Here is a 25,049-nt window from a genome sequence, read left to right as displayed (position 1 = left end):
GGTGTGATCTGGCATCCAGTACAGCTGGCAGAGTGGCTAAAAATCAGATTTTTAAAATTTAGATCTGATTTTTTAAAATAAAATGTTTTTGGAGGAAAAATCTATTTAAAGATAGTTTTCTGCTTAAGCTACATTACACTCCAAAGTTTCTCATCATGAAAGAAGGATTAGTTTTTAATTATGTAGGATGATACATAAAGATCAAAGAAAGAATGCCCCAGAATGGCAGTGGTAACATATAGCAGGCTGGTTACATATATCTTGTAGCAAGTACATAGAGGCCCCTTCCGCAAACGCAGAATAATGCGTTTTCAAACCACTTTCACAACTGTTTGCAAGTGGATTTTGATATTCCGAACAGCTTCAAAGAGCATTGAAAGCAGTTTGAAAGTGCATTATTCTGCATGTGCGGAAGGAGCCTGAGTTAGGAATGCATCTCAATCACGTAGATACAATCCCCCTGACATTATTATATATAATAAAAAGAGTTGACAAAAAGACCTTAATCTCATTGTTCCTTTTGCAACTCTATGTATACGGAATCAACCTGTTATTTTTAAGTGAGAAGTTTCAAGACATTCAATGAATTGAAGATTGTTTGGAGTAGAACTGATCTGCACAAGGAGCTAAGCGTGAAGAGGGAGGGGTAAAAAATTAAGTAGAAATTAAAGTGAAATATTTTGAGGAAAATACTCCACAAGTCTTAGGATCTTTGTGAGTATAGCCTGAGGTTTATCATATCTTTCTTTCACTGGAGAGGAAAATCTACAACAGCAGCAGCTGTAGAAGAGACCAGTTTGGGAATATTGTAATGACTTCCCTCTAGCTATGGGTAAGGTAGGCAGGCATGCAAAATGCAGAAACGCAAGACCTGATGGCCCGAATGAAACTGGAGATAGATCATTGTGAAATTATTGCAAGGTGAAGTGAACAATCTTTGTATTTCTAATAGTATCACCAAATGTGTAATTTTTGGTACAACTGTAAAACTAACCTGAAAAGTTATTATTCTAACAATGAAACCTTAATCTGGTTGTAAAGATGAAGATTATACTAGCAAAAATGAGTCTTTACGTAGAAAACCACGGTTTAAATCTAGTCTTACTACCAGTAAATCAAATCCACCCTGATAGCTGCATGTACCCTGACCTTCGGAATCTAAGTAGGGTTGAATCTGGTCAGTATTTGGATGGGAGGGCCATGCAGGGAATGTCACGCTCACCACGTGGAGACAGATAATGCAAACTGAACATCTCATGCCTTGAAATCCCTACAGATTCAGTATACATTGGCTGTGACTTGATGGCAAAAACAAAAAAACTGCACATGGTCCTGGGGTTGCCATGAGTTAGTTGCGACTTGGCGGCACACAGTTGTTATTATAGCTGCACACAGAACATCCAATTTGACAGCAAGGACAGTAACAACATTTCCATCGTTTACAAATTAAATCCTGCGTGATTTAATAGAGAGTGCACTCTTGGGATTGTATGAATACATTCACAGCATCTAAGAAAGAAAAAAGGAAGCCCCAGTTGCACACACTCTGTAGCTTCAGGGGTTGGAGCTAGAGAAATATGTGCAGATTTGTGCATCAAATGAAGATATTAGAACTCCAATCATATACAATGTAATTTAGAGCAATATGGTGTCTCCCCAGTCAATGCAAAACTGAAGTTATGTGAGCCTCCAGTTAGGGAAGCCTCGTTCCCACACCAGCTGTTCTGCAGGGGGGGAAACTCAGTGCTGCTGCTTTATCCAAAACAATATATTTTCAACAATACAATTTCCCTTACAGCTCATGCACTACCTATGGTCATCCCTTGCAGTTTTCTGGTCACATACAGACAGCTTTGGAAAGCACAAATTCTTGGCACTGGAATGCCTCACTTGCCTATATTAAGTAGGTTCAAAAATCTTGTCTAAACATATAACTGCCTAATGTCATGACGACTCATTCCTACCCAATCGCCATGCAGGATTCAGCCTTGTGTGGAATTGAGTCCTGCACAGCCATTGGCCAACTGCCAATCCACCCACCCCACACATCAAGCTGGGCCTGCCAGGGCAGGGCAGCTTGCCACCCACTGCACCCAGCGCCAGCCTCCCATTCTCCTGTCCAATCTCCCCTCACCCCACACACCAAGCCAGAGTCAGCGGGGTAGCAGATGGCACTAGCCTCCCCCCATCTAGAGCCCATTTTATTTGAGCCCACCCCTGCAAAACCCAATGCTCCCACCCATGAACTCCCTGGTGAGACAAGTGCCCAGCTGCCTGACATACCACTGAATCCCAGCTGCTCACCTCTGGTGATGGGGTGACCCAGGACAAAGATGCTGGGTCAAGGAGCACCGCTGCGGCTGACCCTGCCTCCGCCAACACCCAGGAAGGAGAGAAGGGGCCGAGGGGACAACAAGTTCAGGCAGTGGCAGAGAGCCCCATGACCTTCAGCAGCAGGCAAACTGCACCAGAGCTCCAGCGGGGAGGGGTAGGAGCCCTTTGCCCCACCTGCGCCTGAGTAGGGGCTGGGGGTCGGTGGGCCAGTCACTGCGCCAGCAGGACAGGACAGGTCGCCTGGAGACCAGTGCACAAGTGGAAAGGGGGACTAAGGGGCAAGGCATGGGAGGGAGGAGGGTACAGAGATGGAAAGGAGACCGACATTGTGGCGAGTAGGAGTGAAGGAAGAAATCTAGAGGAGACTGAGAGGGAGAAGGAAACAGAGAAAGGGAGAAGAAAGAAGACCAGAAGAGCAGGCAAAGGGAACGCAACAGTCCCTGTCGCTGGTAACAGCAGAGCCAATGGCGGAGATCATCAACAGGTAGTAAGCATGTGGTAAGGTGGGAAGGCAGGTAAAACAGCAGTACAACACACTGCGGGGGAAACGCTTGCTCGCCCCCTCTTTCTAGAGCCCACTGCATTTTCCCCTGCAATGGGCTTTACTGCTAGTATTATAAATCACCTTCTCTCTCTCATGGCTGAATTTGTAACACGCTTTCTCCAGAATGGCTCCAACAACCATAGTCACATTTACACCAAACCATTCTGTACTTCTCACACCCCACAGCTTCTTTGGGAATTTAGAGTCAGCTGTTCGTTGGAGGACACCCATCCACAGCAAACCAACCCTTACCCCAAAACACACAGAAATATAAAACACACAATGTGACATATTCTAGACTTATACAATAATGCAATTGGGGGGGGGGGGTGAGAGAAAGAAGGAGGCCTCTCCAGCAGTGCCAGCAGTTTCCTCCCTTGCAGACTTTATTCTCTTACAGCAATGGTTTTCAAACTCAGTTCCCTAAAATACACCTCTCCAGAAGTTTATCAGAGATGAGACGATGACAGACAACCATCCCCCAAAACTTGCTCACTACTATAAAACCGTCGGCTGCAGAGTGCAGCCATAGATCTCTTTGATCCTATGAGTTTCGTAAGCAGTGTATGCAGTGTAATAGTGAGACCCCTCAGCCCCGAATGAACTGTGTGCACACCTTAGACAACTTCCCAGAATCCTCTGCTACACACACAGGGGTCCTGTCAACAGACAACGTGGGAAAGGTTCCCTGAAGTTAGACAATGAGAACGCCACTGCTGAGCAGATGTCCTTCAACAAAGACCTCCGTGCCCCACAAATCCACAATCCCCCCCCCCGATTCCCCCCCAACCAACCGCCTCTTCTCCCACCCCAGCATTGTGACATTATTATACAACCCCCAGCCTATCTCACATTCCCTCCTCTGTTCCCTAGCGAGGCCTAAACTCTGTGCAAAGGAACCCTGACAACCTTTGCTCGCGGACCCACTTATCAGTTTCTCCCCCAGCGGATCCCGGTGACACGGTGTGCTGAATCACTCCAGGAAGGTGCTTCGAGAGCTCAGCACGCAAAACTCGGCTGGATCCTGAACTGGGAAGGGTGCTTCCTGCTTGCCCTTCCTGCTAGTGGGCCACCCTCAGTAGGAAAAAAAGCTCCCTGCCGTGCCAATTCCTTCGCCCTTGCGGAATTTCGCTTCCTGCCTGGGAGTTCGACTCCTTCCCCGGGTTGGATCCGACTAACCTGCTGCTACAGACTCTCTTCCTCCAAGCGGGGTGAAGAAGGTTAAGTCTAGCAGACGAGAGAGAAGGGGGGGGGGAGGAAGGTTCGGCCCTGTGGGGAGGAGAGTCTGCCAAGAGTCCAGACGCCCTGCCCAGACTAACCCTCCCCACCTCCTCCTCCCCCAACCGAGCAGCTTAGCAAGAGCAGATCTGGAGCCATTGCATTATTATAATTTTTTCCCCCACTGCTCTCCAGGAAACCCTTTCCTTTATGAGATTTTTTTAAGAGCACACCGACATTGCTCCTTCCCTGAAACACGCACAAAGTAACCATTACACCTCCCCCCTAAAGAAATCTGGCCCACACACAGGGGTTATTGCACACAGGAGATAATCCGCAACCGATACCTCCCCCCCCCCCCCGCCATTGCTCCAGGCTAACCCAGGGCTACTCCATTCCCCTCCCCCACCTCCTGGGACCATGCCCCCTGCTTGTTCTCCCCCCTCCCCAGCCCTTTATGGCATTATTGTATAAGCTTCCCTCTCCCCCCTCCCCCACGTGCTGCCTCCCCCCCTTTCTCTCTCTCTCCCCCACCCCCCACCCCCCGTTTTGCAAGTTGTCCCCGGGAAAACGACCTTCCCCCTACCGTGCATCCCAGCAGGGCGCTCCGGCTGTCCCCGAGACTGGAGCACCAGCCGCCACCGCCGCCGCTGACGCACCGCCCACCCGTGACCTCACTGCGGAGACAGCAGAGGAGGAAGGGGAAGGTGGCGGCGGCGGCGGTGGAAAAACCACCGTGACGGAGGCGGCGGCGGCGGCGCGCGGGCACGAACCCGCCAGCAGCGCGCGCCCGGCCTGGCCGCCAATCCCCGCCCACCGTCTGGGCAGGCAGCTGGCTGGCGCTGGTGGGGGTTGCGTGCGGTGCGCAGACCCAGCCACGTCTGTAGACACACGTTGACTCATGCCCGAACGTCTTCGTACACAAACGTACATGCACAATCAAATACATAAAACGTTTCTGGTCAGTGGTATTTATCGAGGCGCTGGCGTGAGAGGGGACGGCTCTCCGTCCCCCGCCTCATGCCGTCTGTTGTGGCTCTACAATCACGTCCCAGACAAGCTCTCGCTCCCTCCGCCCTTTCTCCTCACTACATTTTCGCCTCAGCTTTCCCACCTCAGATGGTTTTTCTTTCCCCCGCAAGCCCGTCGGCTTCGGCTCTACCCTCAGCCCACTTCGGACTGTTGTTCTTCTCCTCACTCTCTTCCACATACGGCTCCCTACTCGCCCATAAATTCCAGACTATGTCTCCTGGCCTGTCTCTGGCTTTAGGCCACAGTCAGCTGGTTCATTTATTCAATCGGGTCTTTGGTACCTAAGTCTCTCCTTCACACCCTGGAGTAACTTTTTCCCTTCATCTCTGCCTCATAATCCCATCACTAGCTTTGCCTGTGTGAGTTCACCCATTACGCAGAGGTAACTCAGGGTTTGCCACATAGAACAGGGATCCTAAGCAGCAGGGGCTGATCACCTGACCTGTGTTTTTCCTATGCGAAAGTTTGCACACTTGACGTTTAAAACACTGTGATGTGTGAAATGTCCACAGACAATTAAAAAAAAACCCACAAAATTACAAAAAAGACAAACCACTGACAATATACATGTACGCACAATGCAGTAGTATACACAGGAACATAACAAAAAAAACAATTCTTTTTGTTATGAAACACAGATTGAATTTAAAGATACAGTCCTTTTCTGTAGATAGTAATAGTCAACACACATGATCACAGCATTCTATGGAGGAAGAGCTCAGGAAAACCTCTCATTATTGAGAATGGTGTTTTAGAATGCCTGATTCTGAATATTTTTGCACTCCTAAAGAAGGTGTACAGTTATTATAACCACTAACTGAAGTCCCTCATGTATGCTGACTATTACTAATGAATTTTTGCACAAATGCTCTTGTATCAAAGTACATGTTCAATAATGCACAAAATAATGGTTTGGACAAAGGCAGTGCATAAAAATGAATGATAGCTCTCATATTTGTTTGGGATTGTATTCTAATGCGGAAGCGTACAATTTTCTCCACTACTGCGCCTCAACTGACTGAACTATCATCTTTCTGTGAAACAGAGTATAATATATTGAAGGATCGTGTGTATGTGAATGCTGTTAAGGCACTACCAACTAAAGGCCAACCCAGCAAGGGTCTTCTGAGGAAGTATTTGAGAAAGTATTTGAGGTGGTTTGCCATTGCCTCTGCAGACTCTGCCTTGGTTGTCTTCCAGGTACTGACACTGCTTAGCTTCCAAAAGCTGATGAGATCGGGCTATGTCTACCATTCCACATCCCCCTTGGGCCATGTATGTGCATACAGAAGGGAGAATTAAATCTGATAGTAGATACAGTAATGTGAAAACAGTCACAGAAAGCTATGTAGGCAACGTAAAGGTACAGTTCAAACAATTTAGAAGGAGGTAGAAGGAGGCTTAACAGCTAATACCAAACACTAAACTAAGTAGCTAGTCTATGGCAAGAAAAAGCTGAAATCACAAGCAGGTGTGATATTGCTTATTTAGAACTACTTCAGAAATTTCTTACTATGCGTGAGTGTGGCAAATAGCTGTAGCGATCCCAACTCTACAGTGCGTGTACCTTTTATCTGTTGCCCACACAACTGTTTTAGGTGTTCCTGTGAAATGTTTTAAGTACACCTTAAATACAAATGTGTGAAACACTTTGAAAGAATGTCTAAAAACCAACTAGTACTAGAGTATAACTTTTACATAACACATCTCTTGAAGAGTCCTGCTCGTACTTATAGTAGTTAGGTATGCTTTTAAACGAAGCATAAAAATATAAGAAGAGCCATGCTGCATAAGAACAGCGGCCAACCAGCTGCGCCTCAAGGCCAAAAAACAGACCACGGAGGTCAAGGTCTGTTTCCACCAGACCTTGATATTAAGAGGTTTGCTGCCTCTGATTGTGGAGTCACCATGTCTTACAGCTATTGATGAACCTCTCTATAAATCTCTCCCTTTTAAAGCTATTTATGCTAGTGGCTATCACTATGGTAAAAATTTAATTTAACTGAGTAATTTAATTACTCAGCGAGTAAAGTATTTCCTTTTGTCCATCCATTCTAAAAACATTCAAGACTAGGAATCACCAGGCCCACCACCACAGTAAATGTCCTTATATAGATTTTTTAGAAAATCCTCAGAGCTGTTTAATTCTCATAGGATGCGGGTGGAGGAAACTGGGGAGGGAATCCAGAAAGTTCCTTTAAAGAACCGCTTTGTCACTGGCGCACAGTAAAGCTCCATAAAGCATTCTTAAAATCTCTTTATAGCTCACATCTGGTAGGTGATGTCTCTCTCACCCACACATGAAAGGAGGAGTGAGACAACTGATCTGCATTTTTAATGTACAAGTGAAAATTGCCGTTCCAAATTACTTCATGTTAAAAAGAGGTGTTGACTAGTGTTGTACAAAAACTTAAAATAACCCTCCCGTCAAGCTGGTTAGCATACACATGAAACCTGTTCCTCAAACTGCTAAGATGTATAGGAAAATTTGTCACACTGTTTTATGAATTAATTCTCCCTCTCATTTGTGAACGTCCCTCTTTTCCTGCAGCATACAAAGCTGTGCTTATATACACTCTGGGGTTTACATTATCTGAAATGCCTGTGAAAACAGTGGGACGGAAATGAAAAATGAAGGCATTCGACTGAAGTCCTTGAGATAACGCTTGAGAAATGAGTTTGATTTATGAACAGGAAGAGTCCAAATTGTCACAGAAGACTTCTTCCAATATGTCACAGTTCCTCACTCCTTTCCCTTTGCCTCTCAGCTCTCAATAGCTGTCTTACACATTTTCAGGGTAATCCTAAAACATATGGAGGACTGGGCCAAGGATTTTGGGTGTCCTAAATGTGGGGTTTTCCCAAGTCACATCCTTCACGCCACAGGGAGGCAAGAAAATTGCACCTACCCTCCTTGGCCCCACACCATGGCAAGAAGCCACTGCCTGATCTCTTCATCCCCGGCGGTGTGTCTTCCTCGCCCTCTGCCAGGCTTCACAGAGGCGGGAACAGAGGTGGGATCCAGCAGGTTCTCACCAGTTCCCGAGAGTGGGTTACTAATTATTTGTGTGTGCTGAGAGGGGGTTACTAATTGGGTCTGCTTTTCCGTTAGAAATTCCATTAGGTCCAAAAATCATAAAGTCCTGTTGTTTCCTATGTGGCTGGTTAGCGAAGGTAGAAAACGGGATAATTCTCCCTGTTGGGCTGTTTTAAAAGCATGTTTTAGAAATATGGTAAAGTTCCTTGTTTAAGGAAACTATCCTTCTTTTGATTTCTAGAAACAAAATTAAGTATTTGAAAGTATTAAGTATTTGACAGGCAGCCGATTAGACGAGAAGTAGTTGTTTCTGTTGGCAGTAGACGATAGGACTTGCTATAATGAGTTTAAATTATGGACAGAAAGATACCAGCTGGAAATTAGGAACTTTTTTTTACAGTAAGAGTTTTTTACAGTATCAGAGAAATTATTAATGCCCCGCCCCCGGAATGCCCGGCCACGCCCCTGTCGTGCCCCGCCCAGCCCCATTGGCACTACGCCACTGTTTGAATCCCACCACCATGGGAACCTGTTACTAAAATTTTTGGATCCCACCACTGGGCGGGAAGATGGATCCCACCCTTTTTGTCCACCCGCAGCTGGGTAAGGCTAGATGTGGCACCTTTCCGGTGCTGCAATTGGCCCTCATCACCTCTACCCCCCATGGAGAGCAGTCTCCCCACTTGCCACTCACTAGGGCTGGCAGCACTCCTCAGGGCATACCCTGATGGGTTGGGTGGCTGAGGGGCAATCATCCATAAAAATCCTGAGTCTCCTCCAGGCCTCTGAACCAATCCTAGTTATTTTAAGCTCCTGCCAATGCAAGCAATGGTCAGCCAGTCCAAGTCAACTGGATGGAGGGGGCTGAGGCAGGTTTAGCTTAAGTGGGGTGAAGATTTTTCTTTGGATGGAGATTTCATGGCTCTGAATAAGAGCATCAGCTTAGCTGGGCCTTTATTTGGCTTTTCGTTAGGGGTTGGGGTTGGCTTAGGGAAGAAAGCTTATTTTAGTGTGACAAATAAGCATCCCGTCAAGAGCACATCCTTTCTAAATTATGTGTACAGGTTCTTGTGTGGTAAAAAGCAGCCTTAAACTTGCTGGAGTAACCTGTCTGAAGAAAGGGGAAAGAAATTTCCTTTCAGGGTTCACTCATTTTATTTGAGGCTTAGCTACAAAGTAGTTACAATTGGGAGGAACCTTGTATCCCTTGGGGGTGAAAATGAGGGCCCATTTTGCTTTATATATCGAAGCCATCCACATATAACTTACCCTATTGCTTCATTTTCTATAAATACATCTTTGTTGATCATCTCCATCTGCGTCTTGTCTGCACAGTCAGATATCTACGAAAAAGTGATTTCTATTTACCTCACAAATAACTACAGCCATAGTGAAGCAAGCTCCGAATAAGAGATCGATAGGGAGCACACGCTACCAATCTTTTGATCACAGTTTAGGTTTGCCTTTCTATTTAATTGTTGGTGGTTGGGGTTTAAAGAATCTGCAGGAGAGACTGGTATGGAGAACGGACATTCTTCAGTCCAAAAGATAGTTGCCTCAAAACGTATCCTCTCTCAACTCATAGCCTTCACAGGAGCATGGGGGAGAAGAACAGGCGCCCACCACCACTGGTGCCCTAGACAGTCATCTGCCACCATCTAGTGGACAGGCCAATCCTGCATGTGGGCAATTATTCTATTTATGGTAGGTGGTCCCTCTGGGGATAATTTATCACTAGTATATCCACTCTGAAGGAAGCAGACCATGGTACACTGAAAGGAATAAAAAACAGAGGTGTGGTTCCAAGGGGGCGGGGGTGCACGATGCACCAGGTGCGTGCCCCTGTGGAGGTGGGGTGAGGGCTTTCCAGGGGTGTGGCGGGGACATGGCAGAGACGTGGCAGGAGTGTTCTAGGCCAGGGGCACCAGTGCACTGGGCACCTTCCCCCTTTGCTACACCTCTGTTAAAAATGATTATGGTCTGTTTGTCCTACCACCCTTAATTTGGCACAACTTACCTTACACAAACTTTAGACAGCTTGATTAGTCCTGTACAATGCAAAAATAACCTTGGCTATTCCCGACTCAAGTGAACCACAGCACCATTTGTCAATATCATTCAAGCTGAAATGGCAATACTGTTTCAAGTATTTATTCCTGTAATAATTCATCCTCATTTAGATTACGGTTGCCCATTTGTTGTAGACAACTCACCCAGTAATTTAAATCACTGCACAAAGAGGCTATCAGTCAGAGTAATATTGAGTGTGGCTGTCTAGCAAGATCATATTCTTGCAATCTATTAAATACTGGCATTTCCTTCTAGGTTTCCAGTATAAGAGATTTTATTTTTAAATAAATCCTTTACTACTAAGGAGGGGAGGCTACTCTGCATTTGATCTATAATTATCAGTATGGTTACCAAGATACAGCATCACTTGTCCATAGGGGACACGTAGTTACAGCAACAGTTAAAAATATTAGTCACCATCTTCCCTTATAATTAGTAACTTTCTGGATTTACAGTAAACACATTACAGTTTGGGGTCAAACTGGTTTCCAACTGAGCAACATCAATTCCCTTCCCCAATACAATATAAGCCTTAAGTCACTTTATGAACAGTCCAAACTAGGAATTTATTTATTTATTTATTTGATTTGTATACCGCCCTCCCCCTAGGGGCTCAGGGCAGTTAACAACAGTACAATAAATACATTAAAAACAGTTTAAATAATCTATCCTTCCTAACTTTGAGAACTATCTTTCTTTTGATGGCGTCAGAGTTCTTCCCTCCCCCTTTTCTTGCGCTCACAGGAGGCCAGATATAATTTATAGTGAAAGGAGTTGTTACCCTGGCTGGCCAAATGCCTGGTGGAAAAGATCCGTTTTACAGGTCCTGTGGAAGCTCTGTATATCCTGCAGGGCCCTGATCTCTCCTGGGAGCCTGTTCCACCAGATAGGGGCCAGTCAGATTGCTTTGGGGCTGGGGACCACCAACAGCTTCGAGGAGCGGAGGGGTCTGACGGGGTGATATAAGGAGAGATGGTCCTTTAGGTAAGCAGGTCCAAGGTCGCGAATGGCTTTAAAGGTCAAGACCAAAACTTTAAACATGACCCGGTACTCAATTGGCAGCCAGTGCAGTTGATATAGGACCGGCGTAATCCGGTCCCTAAGCGGCGTCCCTGAAAGGAGTCTGGCTGCCACATTTTGAAAGAGCTTCAATTTCCGGATCATGTTTTGTGCTGAAAGAGCAATTGCTAAAGACTGGAAGTGATGTCTGGAAGCTCAGTGGATGGAGCAGCAAGTTCAAGCTACTCTCTTTACCAAAAGTATTTATTTACTTAGAATCATAGAATAATAGAATCATAGAGTTGGAAGAGACCCCAAGGGCCATCAAGTCCAACCCTCTGCAATGCAGGAACACATAATCAACACTTCATTTATTCCCCACCTTATGCCCCACCTTTCTCCCCCTATGGGGACCCAAACTTCTCCTCTCCTCCATTTTATTCAATTTTAAGCTACTCTCTTTCCCAAATGTATGTATTTACGTCATTTATACCCCACCTTTCTCCACTATGGGGACCCAAACTTCTCCTTTCCTCCATGTTATCCTTGCAACTAGAACACAGGCTGGGCAGGTATTTTGTGTGACTGCCCCAAGATCACCTGGCAAGCTTCTGTGGTACAGTTGGGATTTAAGTCAACACTCTAACCACTGCACCAGTATTAATAAAGCAAAGTGTCTCTAATACATGTAAAGTTCTATATTTCACTAAAATCAAATATCCCCAAAATACATAAGACAAGGTCTGCTGGATCAGACTATTGGTCCATCTAGTTCACACACCAGTTAACCTGTAAACCTGTTTTCTACAGCAGCAAACCAGTTGTCCCAAAGAGCCAGAGGTGGGATCCAACCAGTTCTCACCACTTCTCTAGGTTACTAATTTTTTCTGAGTGCCGAGAAGGGGTTATTAAAGCAACCTCCCTGCCCAATAGGGACTGGTGCGTGTGTGCGGCGGCGCCACTCTTTGAATCCCACCACCATCGGAACCTGTTATTAAAATTTTTGGATCCCACCACTGCGAAGAGCCAACGGGCACAGAGGCCAAGGCCTTCCTATGTTGATGCCACAGAGATTGGCTGCCTCTGAATATGGAGGTTCTGTTCACTCACCAAGGCTAGTAGCCGTGAATGGACCTTTCCTCCACATCCACTCCTTTTTAAAGCCATATATGACTGTAGCCATCACTATCTCCACAGGCAGTGAATCTCACAATGAGTTATTTGTTGAGTAAAGAATAATTTGCTTTTATCTGTCCTGGAATTATTGCCATCAGCTTCACTGAACACCCCTTGAGTTCCAAGACTATGGGAGAAGGTGAAAAAAAGTTCTGTCATCTTATTCCACCGCATGCATAATTTAATTCTATCATGTCCCCCTTAGCAGCCTTTCTTCTAAACTCTGAAGTCCCTTCAACCTCTCCTTGTAGGTAACGTGGTCCAAACCCTTGATCACATTGGTTGCCCTTTTCTGAACTTCTTTTCAGTTCTGCAGCGTTGTTTTTGAGATACACCAACTAGAACTGTACATAGGATTCTAAACACTACAGCTCTGTCTATTCAAGGGCATTACAATATTATTCAGTGTAGAGTGTAGAGCTTCTATTGTTTTTAACATACTGCTGCTGCATGCAGACCAACTTTTTCATTGAGTTGTCTACTATAACCCCAAGATTTCTTTCAATCTTTGTCTCAGCCAGTTCCATACCCTTCAGCCTACAACTAAATTTAGGATATATTTTTTGGTCCAGTGTGTATAACCACACACTTTCCAACACTGAACTTCTTTAGCCACATTTTTGCCCCCTCACCCCAATTTATTAGACCCTACTGTACCTCTTCGCAATCCACTTTATTTTTGTATTGGTGTCCTCTGCATGCCTAACCACTGTACTCCTACTACCCCAATTCCAAATCATTTATGGAAAAACTAAATAGCATTAGTCCCAATATTGATCTTTGTAGGACCCCACTGCTCTTTTCTGTCCATTCCAAGACTGTCCATGTATTCCTCCTCCCTGCTTCCTGTTATTTAACCAATTTTTAAAAATCCTTTTCCCCATGACTGCTGAACGTATTCATGAATCTTTGGGGAGGTAGCTTGTCAAAAGCATTCTAGATATCTAAATATATAATATCTGCTGGAGCATCCTCAAACACCTGCTTCTTAACCTGATCAAAGATGTACATAATATCTACTGGAGCACTCTCATCCCTTTGCTTCTTAACCTGCTCAAAGAACTCCTCAAGAATGGCGAGTGAGGACTTCCCTTTGCAGAAGCCATGCTGATTTTGTCTCAGCAAGCTTTGTTCTTCATGTTTAATAATCTCATCTTTAATAAGTTTATGCTAGTTTACCTGGAACTGATGTTTCTACATACTCATGCACAGAAAGAATTGCTTGTAAGTGACAAGGCATGAACATGATTTCTAAAGTTAAGCTCCAGCATGATAACTGGAAACTTCTAACAGACATTTTGTGTAAAACAGAAAAGCAATGAATTAATGATCTGTGGATTTGAGGAATAGAATAAGAAAATGAGTACAGCGGAGAAAATGTGAAGTTTATTGGTAATAAGAATTATGAAATAATTTTACAGTTGTGACTGAATGATAAGTAGTGAAATTTCTAATGTGTTTGGTGAAATCATAAGCCCTCACTTTCCCCTAATGTGTACTTTTTGTACTCCGTGTTTGTTGGACATATATATGTCTTTAATTTAAAAATTATGTTAAGCCTCAGCAATTCTAATTTAGAAATCATTTAGAAAAACTGACTGCAGACCAACAGATGACCATGAAATACTTTTTAGGAACTTTGTGGATAAAATCGTTCCTATTCATTCTAAACTGGTTGCTGCTATTGGCAGGGTCACATTAACTGTAACTCATCAATAAATTGAACATATGTATTGTTGAAGGCTTTCACGACTGGAGTCACTAGAATGTTGTGGGTTTTCCGGGTTTTATGGCTGCGTTCCAGTGTTTTCTACTGGAACACAGCCATACAACCTGGAAAACCCACAACATCCTAGCAAATTTAAAATACTTGCTTTGATTACTGTTATTGCAGTGAGGATGAAGGGCCTTTTCCCTTTCATCTTACACACACCACATACAGTGCATGGCTGAATCCAGGAGACACTAAATAGTTTGAGAGTGTCGCCCAACCAACTGAAGAAGTCAGTTGTGAGCCCATTGAGAAAGAAACCCTCTCCAACTCCCATGAGTTCCCACTATTGGACAAATCTCTTACTTTGGGACATGGTAACTCCTATGCTGATGAAGTACACCAGTCTGGCGGTTCTGCTCTTTGACAGATAGGATCCAGTTGTTTGTGGCTGGAAATTTTGGATCTCTTCCCTGCCAATTTCCACTATGCAAGCCCACTGAGTAAGACTTTCCTGCAGAGAAGCTGGGTCTTCTCAGAGAGGTGGAACAGACTACTGGATACTTACTGCGAATAGTGCTCCTCTGAGGATAGGAGGGCATCTTGGTTGGGTGATTTCCATTCCTAAGCAAGGTGTCCTTCTGTCTCATAGGGCAAATGGTTGGATGGTTGGATATTTACTCTGAATAGTCCTTCTCCTCTGAGGACAGGATGACTTCTTGCTTAGATGTGGGAATCACCTTTACAAGCTGCCCTCCTGCCTCATAAGGAGAACTCTTTCCTACCTTGAAGTTCACTTGGCACATTCTTTGGTTGTTCTCAGCTACTATATGGAAAAAAATTGTTCTTTTTTCTCTCCCCATGCCAAGTTTGTGATTCCCTCATGCTGGTAACAATTTACTGCGTTGTATGTTTTTAAATTTGTTTTAATTTAACTGGGTTTTAATGTCTTAGATTTTTAAACTACTTTTGAGTGTGAAGCAAAGATATATATATTTCAAACAAAAACATGGCATATTGACAAACTAAAAGTTTTGAGAATGTCCAGACATTTTACTGAGTTTTGTAAACTGTCTAGGCACTATAATTCCTCATCCTCAAAACATCCAATTCTGCATACAGAAACCAGCCACTTCTTTGTAAATCAGAAAATATTTCAACCGCATGGACACTGAGTCACCCACTCTACAAAACACTGTGTGAGCTTCCCACAACCCCAATCCTGTGCCTCAGGAATCACGTACAGACAAAATGGATTACAGCATGAATTCTCAATGTCTTTGAGCCTGTGGGCACCTTTGTAATGCAAGGCAAACTTCTAACTGCTGCCATGATTTTATTATGCAAACTCTCCACAGCTGTGGCATTGGCTTTTCTTTTATGGAAAAGATAAAGAGTTTTCTTTTGCTTTCCCAGCTTGAGTGCAATCTTTTAATGAAGCACAAAACTCTCCCAAGGTGTTATAATCCAGCACTGTCACGGGAATGAGAATGAAGGAGGGGAAATCATTTAGATATAATCCTGTTGTTCCACATAATTTATGGTATGAAGTGAAGCCTCCAAGTCAGCATCTTGCATCACTAACAGCTCCCTCCAAAAGTGGGGGGGGGGGGGGGGAAGAGCTCCTGGAAATGGCGCTGTCTCACCTTGGCACATTTGCCTCCCCTGGGACACTTATCCTGTTGGAGGGAAAAGATACTCCAGCAGCAGCAGTGGGATTCAGGCTATTTGCACCTATTCGGTAGAACCGGTAGCTAATTTTTTGTCTAGTTCAGAGAATGGTTGTAATCCCATGAGTCCTTTCGGAACTGGTTGTTAAATTATTTGAATCCTACCACTGTCCAGCAGCCATGCATCCCACCATGAAAGTTCAGGCTGTAGCAGGGTTGCGCTGTGTGTGTGTGTGTGGGGAGGGGGGGTGCTGTGGGGACACTCCAGAGGCAGAGGCCTCTTGGGGTTTAGGGCTGGTTCTGTGGTGCACCAGCCATTGGACTTAACACCCTCCTTTCGGTGGCGTATATCCTTTAAACCCCTGAGACTTTCTTGTGGTGGGGGAGTTTCAAGGCTTTCCTGGGGGCAACAGGTCAGCATCACAATGGCGCCACATCCCGCCGCCTCCAAATGTGCTCTTGCCCTGTCACAATTCACAGATTTCTATTGTGAATCAGGATATTAGAATTCAACGAAAGACTACCCCACTCGGTGTTAAAGACCCCACAAGCTCTCTAATAATGAAGACAGGATGCCGAAATTAAACAGTTCAGAGGAATCCATGAGCAAATGAAACAAATGATTTAAACAAAAAAATCCTGTTATGTTTTATTTTCAAACTGAAAAATGGAAAGTAAAAAAGTGTGCAGAAATACAGGTTATACAATATAATATCCAAGGCTGTAAAACGAATACACAGTTAGCAACAGTAAAGACGAAGCACCCATCAGTCCAATTTTTATGCTAAAGGTCACTCCCCAAACATCATGCTCTCTAATCATTCCTGACCTAATTCCATCATCAACATTTTAAAACAATCTCTACACATTTAACATGGTTTTTTTTTTAAAAAAAATACACAACAATTTAATATCATGGCACTTGTTCGAAACGAATATGAAAATAAAAAATAAAATCTTGACATTTTGCTTTTAACATATCACTCAATTTTTTTGTTAAAAGGTGACAATGGAAGATGCACCACAACAAGAAACAGTTACTACACACCAAATACCGAAAGAAAGCACATTGTATGTTACACCTGTGAATTCAGTGAATTTGTGCTTAGAAGAAGAAAAATCTTGGATGAGAGATTTTTTTACTATTTCTACAATTGTGTTAAAAATGTACCTCTGATAATGCCATTGTGTACCATGCAACTTAAATATACTGTCTGGCAGTGGCCCAGTTTCAGATACTTTAGAAAAAAGTGCTCAAAAGTGAGAAGTCCAAAGCCAAGTTACACAATCTACAGACATCCCCCCCCACCCACTCCCAAACAGGAACATCATATAGAGTTCCTTAAACATAGTCATAACCAACATGAGCCAGCTCAAGTAGCAAGGGCAAGTACCAAGACAAATGATCTTCTCTCCTTCAGTTTAATGTTTCAGTGTTGGCAAACATTAGTTCATATTTTAAAATGGGTAATGACTATAATGTACAAATGTACCATACATTTTAACATTGCCTCACAGAAGGCTGAACTACGCACACTTCTTTTATCTCCCTTTTTACAAGCATTTAAAAAACTAAGCAAAAAGTACAGATGACATCTACCCAAGCAGCCGAGTCTTTGAGCTGTCAAACGCAAAATCTGCTCACTTTTTAATGAATCATATATAGACCTTTCGAATTTGCACCTTCAACCATTCGAGTGGCTTGGTTTTCCTCTATTCCTGTGCTCTGTTAATTAATGTGAATCTTACAGATGGACCTTTAGGCACGTAATAAGAACTTTAGCATCGCCAAAAATCACTGGCTATCAATAGAGAGATCTTTTGACAGAATGTTTTTCAGATTTGATAGCAGCGAGTTGAGATGAATTTACTGTGAATACCATTTCAGATATATCATTTCCCAGTTACAAGATTCTGAAGAAAATAGCACACGGCCTTACTAGTGAGAATTAGTGAGAATTAATTGCCTACTGTGCTAGATATTATTTTCACAAACAGAAATGTTCTGTTAATTTAAAATAACATCACACCTCTTGTTAGTCCTTGTTGAAAGGACAGGCTCAGGGAGGCACTCATTCACAGACCAAACAATGTATAACTGATGAATGTGTACCTGACTAAACTTGGCTAAGAACAGGGAGAATCTTTGAAATCAACTACCCAGTGTCCGAGAACCAAATCCTCTTGAGATAAGCCCGCAAGAAAATGTCCATTGTCCTTGGGATGCACCAAGGTAAAAAGGAACAGGTCAATCTACCTGCTTTTACACGGGACAAAAAAGGAGGACAGCAATTCTTTTGAACATCAGAAAGGCTACGCCAAGGATGATGGGCCTCATGTGGGCAAAAACCATGCAGGACACGGGCTGCAGCAGGAAAAGAAATCTGATGAGATGGACTAGAAAAGCTAGTCTGCAACCTGCGGCTCTCTAGATGTTCATGGACTACAAATCCAATCAGCCCATGTCATCGGCCATGCTGGTAGGGGCTGGTGGGAACTGTAGTCCATGAACATCTGGAGAGCCACAGGTTGCAGACCCCTGTGCTAGTAGAATCTAACCCTTGTCCTGGCCAACTTTCATCAAGATTGAGGAACAGCTTCAGCTACAGCCTTGAAATAAACACATAGGAAAAAAGTTTCAGACTAAACTTTTAACCTGGAAGGGAAAACTAGAACTTCAAGGACTGGGAGTGGGCTGCAGCATTATACGACAAGTCCTCTGCAAGTTCTGCACACTTTTGGCAATGCATGGTACTGTCATTAACTCAGGTACACTCAAACCAAGAGCCAGGGATTTAAAAAGCAACTTGAGACTGTACCTATGTAGCCTGACATGCTGAAAACAGAGGGAGGGGCCCCAGCAGATTAATTCCTCATTCCCAAATCTGGGTTATACTTTTGACTCTCACCTGGCACGATAACACTGCCATCAATCTTAAATGCAAGATGCTTTGGAATTCAGAGCAATACATTTCAAACAGAATGACAGTTAATACCCACATGTCGCAGTCTGCCCTTCCGAAGGCTCGACTGTGAGGTTTGAACAGCATTTCAAGAGTCTCGTAACTGAAGAATTTCATTTGTGGATGGCTCATAGTAGATGGCTGATCAAAAAGGTCAATGAATGTCAGCAACTGCATCTTAACAGCAAGCTGCTAACCCATGCAGAGGAAGGAACCAACAAATGGCACAGTTCCGACGTGGGAGGAGATGAGACTCAGACACATTCCTCAGCAGACATCAGGAGAGGATTGATATACTCAAAGCCTTCAAATTCAGACTGGTCGATCTTCTTCACAACATCACTGAAAAAGCAAACAGAATATAAAATTTCTGCCACAAAACACTATTTACCTCAGAGGTGCGAAACAGGGACATTCTAGTATGAACAAGTTCCAAGACAAGATTTTATTTCCAGGACACTAGAAGCACAGACTCTTTTGTTCTGTATTTCAATTATCTGACATACCTTACCAAAAACATTGTGGAAATTTTAGTTTTGTGAAAATGCTCAGAATTGAATTAGGGCATTACTGTATTATTAAGCTACACTGTCAAGGAACATCTGGAGCATAAACTGTAGTGTAGTTGGCTCCAAGTATATAACTTACCTCTGCCTTTGGAAAAGCAGGACCAAACTGTACAACATCAAACCTCCTAGTACTAACTCTGTACTACAGCCCTTTCCACATCAATATTATCTACTCATTTTTGATCACCCCAAATAGTTTTGGTCTTGACAGAGAACAAATAACTCCACATTCAAGTACATTGTTGCCACTTAGCAATTTCCAAAATAGAACACATTTGTGTTACTAATCAGAAGAGAGAAGCTAACAATGTACAGCACAATCCTATGGAAGGAGAAATGGGGTCTTGGAGTTGGTGAGAGGAGAAGAAGAGTTGGATTTATATCCCCTCTTTCTCTCCTGTAAGGAGACTCAAAGGGGCTGACAATCTCCTTTCCCTCCCCCTTCCCCACAACAGACACCCTGTGAGTAGGTGGGGCTGAGAGAGCTCCGAAGAACTGTGACTAGCCCAAGGTCACCCAGCTGGCGTGTGTTGGAGTGCACAGGCTAATCTGAATTCCCCAGATAAGCCTCCACAGCTCAGGCGGCAGAGCAGGGAATCAAACCTGGTTCCTCCAGATTAGAGTGCACCTACTCTTAACCACGACACCACTGCTGCTCTCAGTCTCTGAGAGATTGTGCCAGTGCATTTGCCTACACTGCCAGCAACAACGGCACTTATGCCCAGCCCCCAGAGTCATGTCAGTATCCAGGCGGATGCTGATGTGGCTGGCGGCATACTGGGGATGAAGCTGATTTCTGTTGGCTTCCGGTGGACATTTGGAGCTGGGAACACTCCCAGCATAGTCCTCAGACTTATGCCACCTGAAAGGATGGTGTAAGTCTGTTTTGGGCTAGGGAGGACTTTCAGGTCGCCAGGCAGTTTCTAGCATGTGCTGCCTCCCTGGAAGCCTTTTGTTACGAAACAGAATATGATAAAAAGCACATAGTCATTAAAAATAAGCAGTTGTTAAAAACCTGACATTAAAATCATTTCAAATGAAAAAGCAATTAAACCAGTAAAGTATCTCAAGAGTTACTGCAATTGTTCCAAATTTCAGGATTGACCCTCATAAGGAATTAGATTAGCAGAACATTACGAATTCTTCAACTGCACTCCTACACCACAGAGGGCAATCACTGTTCAGAAAAACAAGATCACCGTGCTGGATTGGACTAAGGGTTCATTTCATCCAATTTCTTCTTTTTAAACACGCAAACAAGACATAATGGCAACAGCCCTTTCCTGCGGTCCCCTTTTTTCCCCATCAGCAAGAGGCATAGAACAGCATAGTGCTCTTCAATATTGAGGTTCCACTAAGCCAGGGGTCTGCAACCTGCGGCTCTCCAGATGTTCATGGGCTACAATTCTCATCAGCCCCTGCCAGCATGGCCAATTGGTCATGCTGGCAGAGGCTGATGGGAATTGTAGTCTGTGAACATCTGGAGAGCCGCAGGTTGCAGACCCCTGCACTAAGCTATCAGTCATCCACAGGCAATCATCACTATAAGATTTGCCAGAGTTACAGAAGAGTAATCAGACTGTTTCCTGTCTGATTTACTAAATTAAGAACTTATTTTACTTACTCGTCATCAGGAGTGAGTTGAACAGGCTCGTTCGTGAACTGAGAGTCAAAGTTGTCCAGGCCAAATTCCCCAGATATGTTTGGTTTAAATGGAGGAACCACCTGTTTTTGCTCCATCTTAGAATAAATATATACAACATTAGGTGATAACTCCCAATGAAGAATCTGTATTTCACCCAGTAATTAACGCCAACTAGTATGTCTGATAATGGGTTACAGGCCTCACGATCATAGTTTTGCAGAGTTTATGTTCCTCTGGAATGCCAATCTCTCCCAATCCTCAGGATATTTGTTTCTACTATGTCATGTTCTATGTATAAAAGTGCACAAATGAGAGACAGCTGAAAATGCTCAGAAGACTGAAACAATTACAGAGGCTACCTCATCAAGATCTGAAACATGAACTCAATTAGGAGAAGAAGAGGAGTTTGGATTTATATCCCACCTTTCTCTCCTGTAAGGAGACTCAAGGTGACTTACAAGCTCCTTTCCCTTCCTCTCCCCACAACAGACACCTTGTGAAGTAGGTGGGGCTGAGAGAGTTCCCAAGAACTCTAGCCCAAGGTCACCCAGCAGGAATGTAAAAGCGCGGAAGCAGATCTGGTTCACCAGATAAGCCTCTGCCACTCAGGTGGAGGAGTGGGGAATCAAACCTGGTTCTCCAGATTAGAAGCCACCTGCTCTTAACTACTACACCACACTAGCTTTCCTTAATTAAATCCTTATCAGTGCTGTTTACACCTTATACTTACCAGATCCCAATCTACATTACGAAAGAATGGATGTCCCTGAATGTCTGCAAATCCTGTCTGAGGATGGCATCCTAAGCGTTCTTTAGGATCCTAAATAGGAAAAGAAATTAAACATGAAGTTGCTTTGTGAAATTAATATGTATGTAATCTGTACCTCCATTTCAGTATGTTATGCTGCTTCAGCTCTGGCACCAAATCTCCAGAGAATGACATTTATAAATTTATGTTCCCATTTTCTATTTCAAAGATCAAGAATATGCCAGTTACACCAGATTAGTACATTAACTGTCCCTGGAACCAAAATCTTGTGGTAACTATTAACATCAATGGAGATGTTACAGTATCTGCAGAGAAATTATTTTCCAGGGTGGCCTTGGTGCACTACAATTACAATAATTTTGAAAAAGTGTGGTCTCAGTAAAGTCAGGACCTTTACCTAGCCCAGGGGTAGGGAACCTGCGGCTCTCCAGATGTTCAGGAACTACAATTCCCATCAGCCTCTGTCAGCATGGCCAATTGGCCATGCTAGTAGGGGCTGATGGGAATTGTAGTTCCTGAACATCTGGAGAGCCGCAGGTTCCCTACCCCTGACCTAGCCCTTTGCTGATGGAGCTGGTACAACGCAGGGGCTGAGAGGTTGTATTTGTACCATTTGTTCAGCGATCATAAGGCACATTTTGTTCACCAGGAGGCGAGTTTGTCTGTACCAGAAATTCTGTCATTTAATGGTTGTCCTTTCATTTCCTGAGACTAATGGACAGGTGCATTGGCAAGGATGTGCTGTTAAGCAAGGTCAACGTTTTGTTACCTAAAATCTGCTCCGAGAAGTCACCAGTTCAAATCTCACCTTCACCACAACCTCACAAGATAGCTGTCGGTAAGTCACCTTTTCTCAGCCCCATACTTTAATCTGCATTCTAGGGATAATATCAGTCTAGGGTACAGGGCTGTTGCAAGGAATTACTGTGATAATGCACATGAAGTTCTTTGAATGCTGAAAATGCTACAAAGATATTATCCCATCCACCCTATCTCCATGACAGAAAAATTTATGCAGTTTATACTGTGGTTTTAATGGCCACGTTCAAGTTAATATTTATAGTATTTCTATTAACATTTAATGTAGATTAAAAGGGCAAAAGCAAAATGGATAAGGCTCAGCCAGGATGCAGAGAAATTCACAAGTTAATGAAATATCTGAATGCTAAGGTTACGATCCCATGCGTTGGCATTTTGGAGTAGGTCCAGATGAAGAGTGTACATATCTGTATGCATAAGCAGGGCTGAAAGAAATCCATTACATTTACGTAGAGGTAAGGCAGAAATATAAATATTTTAAGTAAGTATAAAAAGAGGTCCCAGACATGTTTGACAGCACAATGCTATGCAGAGTTATTCCAAAGTAAACCTACTGCAACCATTGCATAGGATGGTGCTATGACACCTCTGGGAAGGGGGCCTGAAACTGCTCAACAGGCAGTGTGACCCCAGCGTTGGCACAGATGCCCCTTATGCTAGTGTAAAGGACATTTATGCTGGCACAGAGGCACTTATGTTGGTGCTGGAGAGCTGCACAGCACTACTCCTCTGATGTAGGAGCCCAAGCTGAAGAGGGTAGTCCCGGGGGGGGGGGGGGGATGTTAGTCGGCTTCCTGAGTCATTTCAGCCCACGAGTGCCCCCATTGGATAGCACAGATTTATGCTGACAAAATCAGTGGCACAGCCCATTGAGTTGCATAGGTTGCTTTCACTGTCGTCCGCAGTCCAGCTGGCCTCTTTGGAGGCTGCATGGAAGCAGCGCACCCCCCCCCCCCCCCCGGGCAATCATTGCCATGTTAATCTGTTAGTGTCTACATAATTGTATGTCAATTTCATCTCTGCAGAATGAACATTTGACAAATTATTGACCAATATATGGTACAATATCTTACCTTGTTAAGGAAGCTCTTTAGAACACTTGCTGCTTTCACAGAAAGGGATCGAGGGATACGGATTTGCTTCTCCAAAATAACTAGAGGAAAATTTTAAATAATTTAAGTTCCAATACTTGACTGTTTTAAAGATCTAAAGATACATGGGAATTTTTCCATGCACCAAATCAAAGGTTTCTTTAAATTAACATGCATGAACTGGTTTAAGACAGACTGATTAAGACAGGTTTACAGAAAAGTTACTGGCTCAAACCCATAAAAAACGCATCTAACACCATACAGCCCCCTCTGAATTATGTCTTATCTAACACCATACAGCCCCCTCTGAATTATGTCTTCATACTGTCCATACAGTAAACATGAAGTACAATGTAAATAATTTTCTTTATCAAGAGGCAGGTATCCTTCTACTATAAATGCCTTTTAATTGCGACCTTTCCATTTCCTGGAGATGATTCATACGATGATTCAGTAAGGACGGCCAAACAGAATTTTGCCACAGCCTATTCAACACACTAACCTTGGAAAAGATAGTCTTCGGTATTTTGATCAGGGTTATCAGAGCTCCCAACAATATCAAATGGCGACCTGCCTGCCATCATTTCAAACATAAGCACGCCCAGAGCCCACCAATCCACACTGAATCCTATGATTTAAGACAAGATAGGACAATATTTAGCGTCTTGTGTTTCATACTGATAGATTATCGCTCTTTTAGAGACCCTAAACATCACTGACGTCTTTCTGTGCACAAATACTGAGAAATCGTCATTCTGTTTGTACCTTGTGAAAGTAAAAAAGCTTCTTCCTAGGCTGAAATCATAGTGTATTTTCTGTTTTAATGATACTAAAACTTGAAACTGAATCAATACTTAAAGTGACTGGGAGCCTACCAGTTCGGCTCCATTGGAAACTGTGATCCACCTTCCTGCCTTTTGGGGAGAAGGCCATCTGCTATTCAATGCATTCAACTGTCTCTGCTCAACTGAATGCACTGATAATGTGGGTAATTTTTCACACATGTTAACGGCAGGACATTTTGGAGAACACTGATTCATAGGGTAGCCAGAAGTTGGAAGCGACTTGATGGCGCTCAGCACACACACAGTGAGGTAGATGTCTAATTCCCTAGATATTACAGTGATCTATGAATCATCTGAAATACAGATCTAGATCTCACAAACAAGAGGGTGAGATGATAAATCTGGTATTTGAGCTTTATCACTTAGAACACAGATGGGGATGCATATGATTGAATGTTCTCATATACACAAAACTCTCTTGTAGCAAGAAAACTAGTATGTCCTGCAAATGCTGCTAGATCTTCTGCCCTTGATTCTGCAAGCACGTTTGTTAATGTGTATGGAAAAGTGCTCAAAATCATGGAATACCCCTCCCTTAAGTGGATGGCATGTGCCAT

General features: G+C 43.6%; 2 protein-coding genes across 2 annotated transcripts in view; both read right to left on the bottom strand.

Annotated features, from left to right (window-relative positions):
- SKIL (SKI like proto-oncogene) overlaps positions 1–4,841 on the bottom strand; it is a 28,238-nt gene extending 23,397 nt beyond the window's left edge. The window contains exon 1 of the mRNA XM_048506404.1: positions 4,683–4,841. The gene's annotated coding sequence lies outside the window, so the exon portion shown is untranslated. The remainder of the gene's footprint in view (positions 1–4,682) is intronic.
- An 11,573-nt stretch (positions 4,842–16,414) lies between these two features.
- PRKCI (protein kinase C iota) overlaps positions 16,415–25,049 on the bottom strand; it is a 43,663-nt gene continuing 35,028 nt past the window's right edge. The window contains exons 14-18 of the mRNA XM_048505998.1: positions 24,150–24,275; positions 23,630–23,709; positions 21,699–21,788; positions 20,948–21,063; positions 16,415–19,096 (exon numbers count right to left, since the gene is read on the bottom strand). Coding sequence (XP_048361955.1) covers positions 19,009–19,096; positions 20,948–21,063; positions 21,699–21,788; positions 23,630–23,709; positions 24,150–24,275 — 500 coding nt within the window. The 3' untranslated portion in view covers positions 16,415–19,008. The remainder of the gene's footprint in view (positions 19,097–20,947; positions 21,064–21,698; positions 21,789–23,629; positions 23,710–24,149; positions 24,276–25,049) is intronic.

Source organism: Sphaerodactylus townsendi, linkage group LG08, assembly GCF_021028975.2.
Source record: "Sphaerodactylus townsendi isolate TG3544 linkage group LG08, MPM_Stown_v2.3, whole genome shotgun sequence".
Lineage (NCBI taxonomy): Eukaryota > Metazoa > Chordata > Lepidosauria > Squamata > Sphaerodactylidae > Sphaerodactylus > Sphaerodactylus townsendi.
Note: the sequence above shows the minus strand (reverse complement) of the source record. Positions and strands in the feature narration are given on the sequence as shown.